At 35.8% G+C, this 15,720-nt stretch overlaps 4 protein-coding genes across 5 annotated transcripts; 3 read left to right on the forward strand and 1 right to left on the reverse strand.

Moving 5' to 3' along the window:
- Window positions 1-127: 127 nt before the first annotated feature.
- Window positions 128-2,385, forward strand: LOC106425882 (alcohol dehydrogenase-like 2). The gene is made up of 9 exons (XM_013866603.3): window positions 128-416; window positions 499-545; window positions 653-981; window positions 1,152-1,234; window positions 1,419-1,494; window positions 1,585-1,649; window positions 1,734-1,829; window positions 1,901-2,062; window positions 2,179-2,385. Exons 1-9 carry the CDS (start codon window positions 222-224, stop codon window positions 2,293-2,295), a joined length of 1,170 nt encoding a protein of 389 aa, XP_013722057.1. The 5' UTR covers window positions 128-221; the 3' UTR covers window positions 2,296-2,385.
- Window positions 2,386-3,112: 727 nt separating this feature from the next.
- Window positions 3,113-4,467, forward strand: LOC106425889 (cytochrome c oxidase subunit 6b-3). Its single transcript, XM_013866611.3, has 5 exons — window positions 3,113-3,415; window positions 3,601-3,684; window positions 3,771-3,853; window positions 3,948-4,029; window positions 4,120-4,467. The coding sequence occupies exons 1-5, from the start codon at window positions 3,374-3,376 to the stop codon at window positions 4,171-4,173; spliced, it is 345 nt and encodes a 114-aa protein (XP_013722065.1). The 5' UTR covers window positions 3,113-3,373; the 3' UTR covers window positions 4,174-4,467.
- Window positions 4,468-6,203: 1,736 nt separating this feature from the next.
- LOC106425890 (transcription factor bHLH94-like) lies at window positions 6,204-8,577 on the reverse strand. The gene is made up of 3 exons (XM_013866612.3): window positions 7,816-8,577; window positions 6,845-7,228; window positions 6,204-6,476 (listed from the first exon to the last, which is right to left on the reverse strand). Exons 1-3 carry the CDS (start codon window positions 8,251-8,253, stop codon window positions 6,390-6,392), a joined length of 909 nt encoding a protein of 302 aa, XP_013722066.1. The 5' UTR covers window positions 8,254-8,577; the 3' UTR covers window positions 6,204-6,389.
- Window positions 8,578-8,979: 402 nt separating this feature from the next.
- Window positions 8,980-15,246, forward strand: LOC106425951 (putative nuclease HARBI1). Of its 2 annotated transcripts, none has more exons than XM_048766527.1 (4): window positions 8,980-9,473; window positions 9,559-9,696; window positions 9,796-9,885; window positions 11,262-15,246. In XM_048766527.1, the coding sequence occupies exon 4, from the start codon at window positions 12,526-12,528 to the stop codon at window positions 13,528-13,530; it is 1,005 nt and encodes a 334-aa protein (XP_048622484.1). In that variant the 5' UTR covers window positions 8,980-9,473; window positions 9,559-9,696; window positions 9,796-9,885; window positions 11,262-12,525; the 3' UTR covers window positions 13,531-15,246. Both variants share the same exon structure in this region, with proteins under 2 accessions (XP_048622484.1, XP_022566694.2).
- The last annotated feature ends 474 nt before the right edge of the window (window positions 15,247-15,720 follow it).

Here is a 15,720-nt window from a genome sequence, read left to right on the forward strand (position 1 = left end):
CACCAGCTCAATATATTTTTTCCATTGAATTAATCTGTCTATATTTTCATTTTCTTACGAATAAAGTTAGGCCGTCACGTCCTTCTCATAACACTACTCTATTAGAAATCGATAAAACTTAAGGGAATCGTTTTACATGGACAAGTGAGTCTCTCTCTCTCTCTTTCTCTCATTTCAACTCAATCATTGTTCATTATCACGATCATAATCCATCATTCACCATGGACAAGACATCTTCAGTTTCCATCCACGAAGGAAAACCGATTAGATGCAAAGCAGCACTATGTAGAAAAGCAGGAGAAGCTTTGGTCATAGAGGAGATCCAAGTTGATCCACCTCAAGCTTACGAAGTTCGAATTAAGATCTTATGCACTTCTCTTTGTCACACTGATGTTGCTTTCTGGAAACTAGAGTGGGTAAGTTTACTCTATATAACCCATATGTTTGCATAGGAAAGTAAACGCAGACTATAATTCCCCGTTGACTTTTTTTTTCCAGGGACCTCTTGCAAGGTTTCCTAGGATTCTAGGACACGAAGCAGTCGGGTGTGATTAATTCTCACATACTTAGAAAATGAATTAATATCAAGAACTAGCATTTTAGTATAGCCTAATTACTTAATTTTTTTTTTTTAATTGGGATTTTAACCTAGTGTTGTGGAGAGCATTGGAGAGCTTGTGGATGGATTCAAACAAGGAGATGTTGTTTTACCAGTGTTTCACCCTCACTGTGAGGAATGTAGAGACTGCAAATCCCCAAAGAGCAACTGGTGCTCGAGGTTTTGCGACGATTTTGTATCAAACACGAGACGATATGGAATGGCTTCCAGGTTTAAAGATTTCTCGGGAGAAGATATTTACCATTTTTTCTTCGTCTCGAGTTTTTCTGAATACACCGTCGTTGACATCGCACATCTCGTCAATATCTCCCCTGAAATCCCCGTTGATAAAGCGGCCTTGCTCAGCTGTTGCGTCTCCACAGGTAAAAACTACCATCTTCATTTCATATTCATATTCGTGTTTGGGTTTGATTGTGATATTATAATTTTATCCGAGGTTAAAACGTTAACTGAAGTAGAAATTAAGGGTTAGATAAATATAAATTAAATTAGAAGTTAGATAATGGATTGATGGTGCGTCACGTGGAAACAGGAGTTGGAGCTGCATGGAAGGTGGCTAACGTGGAGGAAGGTTCCACCGTCGCTATCTTTGGCCTTGGGGCTGTTGGACTTGCGGTACAGATTTTTTCTGTATAGAAACATAAGCTACAACATGAACGATTAGTAGTTTATTTGCGAATCATATATAGTGTTCTATGATTGCAAAGACTAAATAAAAAAGTGAACGATTAGTAGTTTATTTGCGAATAATAGTGTTCAATGATTGAAAAGACTAAATAAAAACTGATTTGGTAAAAAGGTTGCAGAAGGCGCCAGGCTACGTGGGGCTGCAAAGATCATCGGTGTAGATCTGAATCCCGACAAATTTGAAATAGGTTTGGTTGGTCTATCTATTTTTATGTGGTCATGGCTTTATATTATATTTTATCATATAAAACACATGTTCAACCATATTTGTTGAGTAGGTAAACGATTTGGTATCACGGACTTCGTCAACCCTGCTTTATCTGGAGAGAAAAAGATTAGCCAAGTTTGTTGATTTATACCTTTTCTATAAAGTTTTCAATTATTTCTTTAGAAGTTAATTTACGCATTTTGGTAATTATGGGAAAAGGTGATAAAAGAAATGACCGAAGGAGGAGTTGATTATAGTTTTGAATGCATTGGTTTAACGTCCTCGATGGAGGAGGCTTTCAATAGCACACGTACGGTACGTTTTTACCGGTTTGACGGTATCTATTGGGTTTACCATCAGTCCATGGCTAAACGGAATATTTTCAGGGATCGGGTAAAACGGTAATTTTGGGGATGGAAAAACAGATGTTACCAATAAGCTTGGGTAGTCATGATCTTCTCAGAGGCAGAACTATATGCGGAACTTTATTTGGTGGTCTGAAACCTAAACTTGATATTCCAATACTCGTGGATTCTTATCTAAAAAAGGTATCATAAAATGAATATTGAAACTTTAGTAATTTATTTATATAAAATTTAGAGTTATTTATTTTCAATGCTTGCTTACAAATGTTGCATGTGGTTTTATATTTCTTGAACTGCAGGAACTTAATCTGAACGGTTTTATTACACACGAGTTAAGCTTTGAGGAAATTAACAAGGCTTTCGATTTATTGGTGAAAGGAGAGACTATTCGTTGTGTCCTATGGATGGATAAATAATTGTTTCATATCCCAAAAACATGTCAAAAAGTTATATACAAATTTATCAAATGTAATTCCTTTTGTTGAGAATTTACTGTGTTGCATCTTCTTAAAAGGTTTATGGTACGGTATACATATATAGCGAAAAAAGGTTTATGGTATATAAACTATTTATCCAAAAAAGTAAGATGTATATGGTGTTGATAGGGGCGGATCTACTTTGTTGAACAACGTGGGGGCAGCTGCCACAATTACAAATATTTCTATCTGTACATATAAGATAGTGAAACTTAAGCAGCGAAGTTCGTATCATCCTTCACTATGCCCCCACTAAACCACTGATCAAATCCTCGTCAAAACGTTTTACCCTATTTTATTATTATTTTTAATTTTCTTTTTTGGCAACTTATTATCCATGACTTATTATATTCTCTTTTTTCCTTACCTTGTCTTTTTTTAGTTTTTTTTGTTCATCGATTCTTTTTACTGTTTTTAATTTATTTTTCTGATTTTTTGGGCCACATATCATATTCCTTTTTTTTACGTTGCATTGTTTTAGATTTTTTATTCATTGGTTCTTTTCATTTCAAAATCAATTAATTGTATTCAGTAATTTTTTTAGCAAATAGTTTTAGTAGCTTGATATATCATTTCTCTTCCTTTATTTATACAATTAATGTCTTTTTGTTTTGTATCATTTTATAAGTTTCTTTTCTTCTTTTGAAATATATAAAATATATATAACATTATCAAATATAAAATTTATATATCTATATATAATTTTTTATTAAAAATATATTAATTAATTATTTTCTACTTCGGCTCAAAATATTTTCAGCACTGTTGTTGGTGTTGAATCTTGATACTGTTGAGAAAAAAAAAAAGTATGGCAGCGTGGAAGATCCAAAAATCGAGGCCCAGTTCGTGCTAAACTAAAACACTGTCGTTTTGGTCTGTAAGTAGGAAATAACCAGACCAGATAGATCGGTCATGATGAGAGCTTAAAACCTAACGATTAGCTCTCGAGTGTTGTTGTGTGTTATCACCACCTGAAGATTCTCTGTCTCTCCCCCGATCCTCGTCGTTCTCTCGTCCAATGGCGGAAGCTGTGTCTGCTCAAACTCCGTCGCTCTCCGAGGTATTATTCTTCTCCAAGCTGTCTCTCTCTCTCTCTCTCTCTGTTAGATCTGATTCAATTCGAGAACCAGCGGAAATTTGATTCATTTATCTATTCATTACATAAAAAAAGGATTGATTTTTACCTTTAAAAAAAAAAGATTTTGATTTGGAAGAAGAATCTAACAATTGATTTTTATATGGAAGCAATATCATTTGGAGAATGAAGTGAAGCAAGTTAAAGAATCTCCTGAAGAAAGTAGTGAGGAGGAGACTACTGATGAGATCACGGTATTATTGTAGCTTTGATGCTTGAATCCTTAGTTAATTGAGTTCGCTCATGTTATGTTTTTTTTTTTTTTTTTTTTTTTATGCAGCTTGAGACAGCTCCTGCTGATTTCCGTTTCCCGACCACAAACCAAACAAGGCATTGTTTCACACGTTACATCGAGTATCACAGGTGAAAAATACCGATGTTCTTCTGTAATTGAACTTTAAATTTTGTTTTCTCTCACTATGTTCTAAGACTTATGCTTGGTTTTCAAAATCTCCAGATGTGTAGCTGCTAAGGGTGACGATGCTCCAGAATGCGATAAGTTTGCAAAGTTTTATCGATCTCTCTGCCCCAGCGAATGGGTATATATACTTATTAGCTTCCTTCACCTATCTTGAGATTTTTTTACAAGATGTCATGAAAACTATCTTCTTGCGTGTGTGTGTTTGTAGGTTGATAGGTGGAACGAGCAAAGAGAGAATGGAACTTTCCCTGGTCCTCTTTAAGACAACTCCTCCTGCCTCGAGAAGAATCATATATCTTCCTCTTTTGCTGTCTGCAGAGTTTCAATAAAATGTGAGAAGACTTCAACATTTTTTATAATCTCAATTTTTTTTTTTTTTTTTTTATATATAAGTTTTGGGGGGGGATCATCTAGTTCTGATATGTTGTTCTTCCTGATCATATACGTTTCCATGGCGAGCTTCTATTTTTAGTACCGTCTAATGGTTCATACGTACTTAGTCTTCCAATCTAAATAAACATTTGAATTGATATATAATAAGTTTCATCTCATATTATTTTGGGCAGCTGCATGTTATGAATGGTGAAAGATAGTATAACCGTTTTTGTAAGAAAATAATATATCAGGTATATGATGGAATATAAACATCTCTTTTGGTGGAAACAATGTAGTAGTCAGGTGCAGCCATTCGAGTTGAGTGGTTCGGTTCATAAAAGGCTTAAGCTCTTCTTTTCTTGCCATTTTTTTCCTTCATTATATTAAAAAGGGCTCTAGTCTTTATTTGAATAATTGAACCCATTAGTTAATAATAATCAACCAAAAGCTACAAACTTTGTAGTAGTACCTAAGGAGAACCTCTAGACTGGTTAACCGAGACTCACCACAGTAAATCTCACCAGCAGCTATATGTCTGTGTGTATGCTCCAATGCACCAGCCAGATTTTTAACATAATTTAGTTCCTAATAACTTAATAATTCGATATCCAATATATAGATAGAATAAACAAACAAAAGATAAAGAGAAAGCTGCAAGATACTGAATCTATGCTCAAAACACAAAAAGCTGCTGAAGAGAACAGTATCTTTCTGAAGTCTCACATACGAAGTTTGATTCATATCTATAGGCTTTACTTTTTACTTTTTCTAATAATACGTAGCTCTACCTTTTTGCCTTTTAACCCTAAAAGTGAATATTAGGCTTCTTGTTCTTTGATGGGTATTCATAATATGCCAATAATCATCATCTCCTTTCTTCCATGAATCCCACGTACCGCTGATTTTGTGTCCCAATATAACTATAACCCCCTCCCCCCTCCCCCCCTCCCCTCCCGTGGATTGCTATTATTATCACTCTAAATTCGTACAAAAATAATCTTTTCGTTTTGACATGCTATCTCTCGAGGCAAAAAAATTGGTCGAACTTTTTATCTTATGTTTGGTTTTGGAGAAAAGGCTTTTTTTTATCTTATGTTTGGTTTTGGAGAAAAGGCTTTTATTTACGTTAACTTAGACCATCTCCAACCCACCTCTATTTCTATCTCTATATTTTCCCCTAAAATAGAGAAATTCTATTATAGAGGTGAAAATGCTCCAATCTAAGCTTCTATAATAGAGTTACTCTATTTATAGAGGAAAATATAGAGATATTTTATTTTCACCTTTAAATATAGAGGCAAAAAGTAATTTTCCTCTATATTTTTCTCTAAAATAGAAAAACACTATTATAGAAGCATACATTGGAGCATTTTCACCTCTATTATAGAGATCTCTATTTTAGAATAAAATATAGAGAGAGACGTACATTGGAGAAGCTCTTACCTGAAATATATATTTCTCAGAATAATTACAAGAAGGTTTATTTATATAGCGGGTTCGTTTATAGAGTTGTCTATTCATATGGTTCATATCTCGAGGTGAATAGTTTATGCATGTTTGTCATGGTCGGCTACATGATTTTTTTATAAAGATGATCCTATATAAATTTAATCCATAGCTTTGCATTTATTATTTTGGGTTATTAGATAAAAAAGATATTCACATTTGTTGTTCAAAAAAAAAATATTCACATTCAAATCAAAAGTATGAATTACTATGACAGGGTGTTGTTAAAAAATTTAATAAGAATTCGGAGTTGTACTCGCACACTTTCAAAGTTCCAATAAGAGATTTAAAGATGCAAACCTTTTTGAAGAAAAGAGATAGATCCATAATCAATTATTACGTGTAATCAACGTTAACATGTCACATAAAAAACATTAGGCAACTGTATAGTATGACCATTAGCGGCCAATATCACCAACCTGTCGACTTATAAACCATTTATAAGAAACTTCAACCCTTTTTTACAAATACATATGACATAGAATACAGGCTAAAGACAACTGATTGATTACAGATTTACAGGAGACAAAAATGCAACTTCTAAATACATTTAATGAAAAAAGAAACATTGGAAACTAAATAATTTAAGCTAAATCATTACGACTCTTCTTGAATCCTTCGCATGATTTTATTCAAAGCTGTTGCAATGTCGTCCACGGTGGTCAGTTGGCTCCCTTCTTCGACCTGAACAACCCATTTTTAATAAAATAAAAGTATAAATAAAGATCCTTGGAAAAAGGTTAAGGCTGACAAAACAATGTAAATTTTATAATAAATTTTCTATTTTGTTAAGAAACGAGATATGAAAGTCTCCTGAAACAAGTGGTGGCCTCACTTGGTTGCCCGTACACATTGCATCTACAATTCTGTGACCAGTAAATGTCCACACTACAAAGACTAGTATACTCGTGCATATAGATCGACACATATTCATGTTTGTTTTCTAGGCTGGTCCCCTGATTGTTTCATATTCTTACGGACATGCACCATTATGATACTCAATTAATTTTTAAATAAATATATTAAAATAAATATGGAAAGTGTATACATACCTTGACGCTGATGGAGTAGAGAATCGAGTTGTCCAGAGTGGTGACATTGAGATGAAGAAGAGCGAGTCTTAGGCTCTGTATCGAAGCTACAAGCTTAAGAAGCTGCTTTGGCTTCTTCTTAGCCATTATCTTGATGTTCGCGTGGCCTTCTGCCACCGTCACTTCTATCTCCGCCGGTGAAGATGAGCCTTCCGTTATTGATGATGACTTTGTCGAGTATTGAGGGAAAGAGAAGAAATCCGAGAAGGGATCCACTAACGAGCTAGTGCTAGTGTTAGCTTCGTGAGGTATGGTCGTGGTCCTATTAGGCTCCATAGATTGTAAGATGTGCTCCAATTTCTTAACGTAGTTAATGGCTCCTCCTACTATCGATGCTTGATCTCCCTATACCACAAGAATTCATTCAGAAGAAATCAGATATATAGTTGCGTGGTTCATCAAAGATTGAAAAAAAAATCTTTGAATGTTTGATAATTACATTGGCGTTTTATCACGCTATAGTTGCATACAAGTTACGATTGTTGTTTTTGTTAAGAATTATAACATCATTAACCAACAAAAAAAACATCACAATATTTTCAATCATACTCTTGTCTACTTTTTGTAATATATTTTTTAATAAAAAAAGAGTAGAATAATCTACTGCAAAAGAAACTACCTTACAAGAATCACTTTTTGGTCAAAAACATACTGCAAAAAGGATATACACATATATATGTAGGTATACAAACGCATCCCCCTTGCCTAGAAAATGAGTTTTAACTTTCTTTTTTGTTAAATGTTAAAACTCATTCTCATACTTGACCATCAAAATGAGTTTTGTCTTTTTGGTCTGAAGAAACCTCAAAAGACGCAAGAACTAAGTACTATGCCAAGAAAGTAAAACAAGGACACACATTAGAAAAACCTATGAAGCATAGTGACCAAATGATATATGTCATAAGTGTGTGGGTAATTAAAGACTCAATTACCCTTTGAGCATAAGAGGAAGGCATTAGAGAACGGAGCACGGCTAGGTACTCGTTCATCTGTTTACGGCGATTTCTCTCGACAGCGATGTGAGTCATTCTCTGGTTCTCAATCTCTTCCACGTTCTTGTTGCTTCTAGTTCTCCTCCTCTTCCTCCTCTGCTGCAGAGGAGGAGGACTCTCCATATCGATGGCGGGAAGACCAAGTTCTTCTTCCAACGAAGGGAGTAAAGGGTATTGATGATAGTCTCGCCATTGACGATCTTCCTCCTTATCGTTTTCCACAAAGCTCTGTTCTTGCCCTAACTTATTCATGTTATTCTCCGTGTCTCGAGCTACTACTACCTCTTCTTGATAGTACAGATCGTGGAACATGAAATATTTGCAAGTGGAGGGGTAACCGAGTGAATCTTGCGGGTATACAACAGACTCTAAAGGCATTTTTAGCTAGAGAATGTTGAAAAGATAAAATAAGAATTATGAGAAAAACGGATTGAGAATCAAGAGAGGGAAAGAGAATGAGAGGATACACAATTTAGACGGAAAGTGTTTGTTGCTCTCTTTTTTATCTTGAGGGGGAAACAAAGGCAAAAGGGTTAAGACCCACTAAAGGAAACTAAGGTTGTAGTTAATTATATAAAGATTCCTTTTAAATTGATTTTAGAAAATATTAAACTCTCAAGAATAGTCACCGGCGCGGAGGAAGATAATAGAGTGAAAGAGAGTATGGAGATAAAACAAATTTGTATTTGTTTATTGTGGCTCTCCCGGTTCGGTCGATGAAGAGAAGCTTTGTGAAGAGTGTTTAGAGCATCTGCATTAGCGGTTTTAGACGAGTTCATGGGTTCAATATCTTAGGTCCATAGGGAATAAAAGAAAATGAAAATGAGTTAATTCTGATGAACCGGACCTTACGCGTGAACCCGTATGAAGCGGGTTCAAGCCATGCGTTGTGCTCTCACTGGTTTATCGATTCCGCGTTGAAGAGGAGGAAAGTAGGGCATCCTCGTTAATCGTTTCATTTTCCCTTCTCTCCAAAAATACTAGGGTTTCGCTCTGAGAGGCGATTTATCGTGCGACGACGACTCCCAGAGGTTTTCTGCATCTAATTGACGACGGACTCTCTTCTCCACGAGCTCAGGTCAGTATCGAGTAGAGTGACGGTTTTATTGGGTCGATTTTGGGTCGAAAGCCTTTTTTCGATTTTGAAATCAATTTGGGGGTTTCGAATAAGGGATCTAAATCGATATCTGGGTTTCGATAAAGGGTTGTAGCTCATGATGGTGGTTTGATTTAGGGTTCGTTTCTCTGAGATTTCAAATCGAGTTATGGGTTTCGAGTAATGGTTGTAAATCGATTTGTGGGTTTCGTTTTATGGTTTAATTCGTCAAGACGAAAAACTTTAAGGTTTCGTTTAATCATTATGTTTCGTTATTATGGTTTAATAATTTTGAATTATTTGACAGATGGATCCGGCAGAAGAGAGAAGACATTCAAAGAGGCAAAACAAGCACATCAACATGTTAAGGTTCGTGGCCGATTCAGAATACGGGATTCCTAGAAGGTGTCCGTGTGGTGGGAGACTCATTAATGAGGTTCGCGGGAAGGAGGACTACGACACTCTTCCTGGGAAGCGGTTCTTCACCTGCAAAAACTACGAGGTAAGTCTGCTTTTTAACCGTCTGATTATCGTTGATGTTTTCCATTATCGAAAAGACTCTGATTATTCTTTATGTTGTAACCAAGGCTGATGGGTTACATTATCGTCAGCCTTGGGTGATAGGTGTGCAGGAGGAGCTTGAAAGGCTGACAAAACGGGTGGAGGAGGCTGAGCAGGTGATGATGGGGGTGTCGAATCTCAGTAAACAGATTGAGACACTTGAGGTATGTGAACATTGTTTAGCTCTTTCATCGCTCTTACATGATAGTTATCTACTTTTATTACCGTGACTAACACATTTTCATTGATGTTTCCATGTTCAGGAAGAGGTTAAAATCCTCTCAAGGCAGGTAGACTACCTCACTGTGCAGGTCGATACCCTCGAGAAGGTCTGCTTCGACTGACAAGCAAAGGTTAGACTCAACAAAACTGTTTCTCTGCTCAGTGCTATGTCTCGGTTGAAGTAGAACTAGAACTAGAACTAAAGTACAACAAGAACTAGAACTTAGAAAAACTAACATTAATTCTCGGTTGAACTTGAACTTATAAAAACTACAACTACAACTATAGGTAAAGTAAACTAGAAGGAGAAGTAGAAGTTGAACTAGAACTTATAAAAACTATCATTAATTCTCTGTTGGTTGGTTGGTTGGTTGGTTGGTTGCTGTGATTAATGTTCGATTGTACTTAGCCGTAGTTAATTTTTTCCCCTGATTTGATGTCTATTGACTGCTCATTGATATCTAGTTGTTGTGTAATGGCTTCTGTAATGAATGTTTGGTAGGTAGAGTTAGTTTAATTGTTCTCTCATTTCAAAGGTAAAAACTAGTTAAAAAACATAGCAAATCAACCCTTAAAAATCACAGAAACATCTAAACACCAAACGAAACCAAAACACAAAATGGACCATTTTTCTCTTAACTCTCTCGGGTTTGTTAACCTTTTAGCTTCGCAGAGCAGTCCACCAATAGACGTAGACTCTGCTGAGGCAGCTGTTAGCTCTCCCGGGTTAGTTAAACCAGCGGAAAGGAGAAAGTGGTCAACCAAAGAAGACATTGTCCTGATCAGTGCTTGGTTGACCACCAGCAAGGATCTCATAGTGAGTAATGAGCAGAAGTTAGGAGCGTTTTGGAAGAGAATAGAGGAGTATTTTAATTCAAGTCCTCGGCTCATTGGCTCCCTTCCTAGAGAGTGGAGTCAATGTAAGCAGAGGTGAGGAAGGGTGAATGCGGAGGTGTGCAAGTTTGTGGGATGCCATGAAACCGCTTTGAAGGAGGAAGCGAGTGGCCAAAGTGAGAATGATGTCATGAAGGCTGCGCATGACATCTTCTTAAATGACTATCATGTCAAGTTCACCCTTGAACATTGCTGGAGGGAACTTAGGTTCGATCAGAAATGGAGATCACACTCTCAGTCCAAGGAGAAAAGGAAGGAAGCTTGTGCGGATGTGGTGCCTGACGAGGAGGAGGTTAGGCCTCCGAGTGTTAAGGCTAGCAAAGCAGCCAAACACAAGAAGCTGAACGAAGCAACTTTTGATCAAATACAGAGCATCCTAGTTCAGAAAAATACCATATCCAAACAAAAGATCCTTGATCGTCTCCTAGCCAAAAACATAGACACACTATCTGATCATGAAGTGGCTCTTAAAAATAAACTCATCACTGAAATGCTTTGATTTGGTAAGTGTATTACCTTGTTTTGCTTTATTGAATCTGTTCTCTTTTGCTTGAGTAGTTGAAGTGTATTACCTTGTTTTGCTTTATTGAATATGTTCTCTTTTCTTTTGCAGGTCACGGGTTGGAGGTCACTGTGTTGCAGGTCACGGGTTTGAAGGTCAGGGTGTTGCTGGTAGTTCTGTACGTTTGTTTGTTTGCGGTTAGTTTAAGCCACGGGTAGTAGGACTTGATGTCAGTTTTAATCACGGAAAAGTGTAGGCTTTTGTTTCTTTCTACACTTCATCACGGGTTGTACTATGTATTTTGCTTTTGTTGTAACTCTGAACTTGATTCACGGATGTACTGCCTCTCTATCTTTGAAGCAAAATGATGTGTCTCTCTTTATAAACGATGTCTCGCTCTTGCTTTATAAAATGTGTCTCTCTTTTCACTTCTCTTACTTTATAACATGTAAAACTTGATTCAAAGTGAAGCAAAATGTGTCTCTCTTTTCACTTCTCTTGCTTTTCACTTCTCTTCTCCAGTTCAATTCAACCTTCTCTCTGCTGTTCGTGACCAAACAATACACTTCAACAAGCACACAAAGTTCACAAACTTCAACAAGCACACAAAGTTTTCATAGTAGTTCTCACGGGTGAAGGGAGTTGGACCAAACAACAAACTTCAACAACTTCATTCACATCCTGGAAATAATATCAAACAGTTCACAAGGTAATTTATAGAATTGATAATAAGGATAATGAAAAATAGATAGAATTATGTTAACTTTTATAGAATGATGGTAAAAAAATAAGGATAATGAAAAAAATAATAGAATTATGGAAAAAAAAAATTAGGATTATGAAAACTTTTATAGAATGATGGTGAAAAAAATAAGGATGATGAAAAAAATAATAGAATTATGTTAAAACAAATTAGGATTATGAAAACTTTTATGGAATGATGGTGAAAAAGATAAGGATAATGAAAAAAATAATAGAATTTTGTTAAAAAAACATAATGGTGACAAAAAAATTAGGATTATGAAAGGATTAAATTTGTTTCATAGAATAATGGAAAAAAAAAATTTGAAAGATTATATATGAGTTCCAAACCCCCTTTTGTCATTTATAGGAACGAAAAGATAAAAAAAATTGTATGTCAGTTGCTTCTACAATGTCTTCCTCATCAAGTGATGAAGTAGATGAAGCTTTAGAAGAAATGGTCGACCAAGCCGTAGATAATTTCATCGACTCAATGGTTCATGCTCACACCAACAAGCCGACGAGACGAGCTTATATCGAAAGAGATCGGGAAGTAGGACACAATCAACCATGGAATGATTATTTCAAGGAAAATCCTACATACCCACCAGAAATGTTTAGACGGCGTTTTTGAATGAACAAGCCATTGTTCCTTCGCATTGTCGAACGCCTAAGTACTGAAGTTCCATACTTTCAGCAAAGAAAAAATGCTCACGGAAGGTACGGGCTATCTGCACTTCAAAAGCGTACGACAGCTATATGTATGCTGGCATATGGTCAATCGGAAGATACATATGACGAATATCTCCGACTTGGTGAAAGTACATCACGTTTATGTTTGGAAAATTTCACTAATGGGATAATACAATTGTTTGGAGATGAGTATCTAAGAAGACCTACACCAGATGATATTCAACGATTACTCGATGTTGGAGAGGTACGCGGGTTTCCAGGGATGATAGGCAGCATCGATTGTATGCATTGGCAGTGGAAAAACTACCCAACGGCTTGGAAATGCCAGTACACACGTGGTTCAGGAAAGCCAACAATTGTCTTGGAAGCTGTGGCATCACAGGATCTTTGGATATGGCATGCATTTTTCGTATTACCAGGTACCCTCAACGATATCAATGTTCTTGATCGGTCACCAGTTTTTGATGACATTTTACAAGGTCGAGCACCTAAAGTTAAGTTCAAGGTCAACAACCACACTTATCGTATGGCCTACTACCTTACTGACGGAATTTATCCAAATTGGTCAACATTTATCCAATCCATCCCACTTCCTCAAGGTCCTAAAGCAGAGCTATTTGCTGAACGTCAAGAATCCACCAGAAAAGATGTCGAACGGGCTTTTGGAGTATTGCAATCGAGGTTTACAATAGTTAAAAACCCTGCTCTATTATCGGACAAGGAAAAGATTGGCAGGATTATGAGAACTTGTGTCATATTTCACAATATGATAGAAGATAACGAACGAGGCGGATACACTCTAACTGATACATCTGAGTTCGAGTCAGGAGAGTCAAGCAGAAGTTCCAAGGTGAAAAGGAAAACAAGTTTTAATATCGGTAATATGCTAGGTATTCGCAATGAAGTTCGGGATTCAGAGAAACATGATCGTTTGAAGCTAATTTAGTTGAAAATGTTTGGCGAAAATTTGGTAACGCAGATGAATAATCTTTGTATGTTCATGAATTCTCAATGCATTGAAGAAATTTTTTTTTTTAAAATTTTGTTTATGTAATCTATTCTTTTTTTTTAATATTTTAAAAATTATTATATTTTATTCATGTATTGTCAATATATTGAAAACTTAAAATAAAATAAAAAAATATTATTTTATTCCTAAGAACCTCTTCTTCAGGTTCACCAATGCAGAAGCACAATAGATAGAGGTTCATCACTATTCATGATCCCATCAAAAAAATAATAAAAATTCTTCTGAACCCCAGGGGGAGGTTCACTAATGCGGATGCTCTTAATTTTGTCGTATTTTTTTTCTTTGTCAACAGTAATTTCGTCAATTAATTTTTTGTTTTTTCGCTTTCACGTTTTGTACCGATTTGTTGGTCGAAAATTATACAAGAAAAACTTTAATTTTGCAAAAAAAAAAAACTTTTTTGTATCCAAATTCGTGAACTAAATCAATTAATCAGCTTGAATCTATGCTTACTACTCTCTCTATTTCTAAAACATAAACATTTTCGTGTGTATACACATATTAAAATCATATTAAAATTTATAAACAAATAGTATATTATCATCTATGATAAATTATTTCCAATAGATTTTAATTAATAAATTATTTTTCTAAATTTACGTTGTGCTATTATTAACTTATAAAATGAATAGAAAACGCTAGAAACATTTTTTTGTGTGCACCCGCTAGAAAAATATTTGTTAGAAACAACCTTTTTACAAAATATTTATCTCTTAGAAAGGGAGGGATTAGTTGCTAATTAGATACATAAAATGATAAAGATACATGCATACATAAAGCATGCAACTTCGCACGTGTGATTGTAGACCACAAGACCAAATAAGAGATTCTGTTTGCAAGCTTTTGGTAGTCTAGTTATAACCATGTTCGATTTAACTTTAAATAAAAATATAATGTAGTTCATACATATAAAAATAAAATTAATGGCTTCGTATTTGTTTGAACTTACAAAAATCCAAAATTCTACTATCAGATGATATAAAAAAAACAACCAAAAGAAGATTTATTTTGGCGGGTGGATATCGCATAATGCCAGGTTTAGCAAATTTGTTTCTTAATAATATACACATTTGTTTAAAATCAAGATGTCCACTTGATATGTAAGAAATTGATAAAACAGGTTGTGTATTTAAAACCTTCGTTAACGGAAACAAAAAGTTGTCTATTTTAAATTAAGTGGCATCTTTCGATTATTCTTTCTTTCTTTTTTTTTCACTGGCATCTGATATTTATTAAAAGAATCAAGCTCAAAAAGACAAGGTCTACAAAACAGTACATAGAAAACCCTAAACAGAAGAGAATCTAAACACAAAGCCCAAAAAATAGGCAATCCAACAAAAGAAGCGACACCTAATGTCCAAAACGTGTTCAAACCCTAACAAAGAGTACCCACGTGTCGCACATGCCTCCATCGCTTTCACCGTCTCTCAGATCAACGCCGGTGAGCAGCGGACAACTCATCGGAAATCCCATCTCCCACCGGAGTCATCACGGAACCACGAAACTCTACTATCTTTTTCCACTTCAATCTTCTCCACCGAACCAAACAAAGTGTTTAAAACACCGGACTCCACCGGGAACTCAATCACAACCACCACCGAAAAAGCTACCTCCAATGACTGTATTGGAAGATAAAGGCTTCATCAGCTAAACACGTACCCTGGGCTTTGGAGAGTATCAATCGGTTAGAACCGAGATCTCATCCAAACCCATACTTTTCTTCATAAAAAACCAAACTTTAATCAAGATCAATCCTCCAATCGAACTTGGACTTTCTGTCCGAAGAGGAGATCAATCGATGGTAAAAAAAGACAGAGCGAAACTAGCGGAGCTTTAGGGAGCCGGGATAATCCCGAGAGAAAGCTATCAACACCGCCAAAAACCCAAGCTGGATGATTCCACATAGAAGATCGTGGAAACACCAGAGTCTAGGCCAGCTACACCGCGGAAGAGATCATTGTGTGTACCGGAATCAATATCACAAACCAGAAGAAAGGGAGAAGAAGGGAACCACCACGACTCGGTCTTTCTCTCTCAAGGAATCTTTAGAGAGAAGGGAAAGAGTCTACCATTCGCTTGCCATATCTTTCTTTGGATTATTCTTAT

This window comes from Brassica napus, chromosome C8 (genome assembly GCF_020379485.1).
Source record: "Brassica napus cultivar Da-Ae chromosome C8, Da-Ae, whole genome shotgun sequence".
NCBI classification, from domain to species: domain Eukaryota; kingdom Viridiplantae; phylum Streptophyta; class Magnoliopsida; order Brassicales; family Brassicaceae; genus Brassica; species Brassica napus.

What these genes read in the sequence shown, in the direction of transcription:
- LOC106425890 (XM_013866612.3), bottom strand. Translation starts at nt 8,253, where the DNA reads ATGCCTTTAGAGTCTGTTGTATACCCGCAAGATTCACTCGGTTACCCC. An exon ending in CTTCCTCTTATGCTCAAAGG is followed by an intron (nt 7,229 to 7,815) that starts GTAATTGAGTCT and finishes CTTGTGGTATAG; the next exon opens with GGAGATCAAGCATCGATAGT. An exon ending in TCTACTCCATCAGCGTCAAG is followed by an intron (nt 6,477 to 6,844) that starts GTATGTATACAC and finishes TGGGTTGTTCAG; the next exon opens with GTCGAAGAAGGGAGCCAACT.
- LOC106425889 (XM_013866611.3), top strand. Translation starts at nt 3,374, where the DNA reads ATGGCGGAAGCTGTGTCTGCTCAAACTCCGTCGCTCTCCGAG. An exon ending in CGTTACATCGAGTATCACAG is followed by an intron (nt 3,854 to 3,947) that starts GTGAAAAATACC and finishes CAAAATCTCCAG; the next exon opens with ATGTGTAGCTGCTAAGGGTG. An exon ending in CTCTCTGCCCCAGCGAATGG is followed by an intron (nt 4,030 to 4,119) that starts GTATATATACTT and finishes GTGTGTTTGTAG; the next exon opens with GTTGATAGGTGGAACGAGCA.
- LOC106425882 (XM_013866603.3), top strand. Translation starts at nt 222, where the DNA reads ATGGACAAGACATCTTCAGTTTCCATCCACGAAGGAAAACCGATTAGA. An exon ending in CAGCTGTTGCGTCTCCACAG is followed by an intron (nt 982 to 1,151) that starts GTAAAAACTACC and finishes ACGTGGAAACAG; the next exon opens with GAGTTGGAGCTGCATGGAAG. An exon ending in CTTTCAATAGCACACGTACG is followed by an intron (nt 1,830 to 1,900) that starts GTACGTTTTTAC and finishes GAATATTTTCAG; the next exon opens with GGATCGGGTAAAACGGTAAT.
- LOC106425951 (XM_048766527.1), top strand. Translation starts at nt 12,526, where the DNA reads ATGAACAAGCCATTGTTCCTTCGCATTGTCGAACGCCTAAGTACTGAA.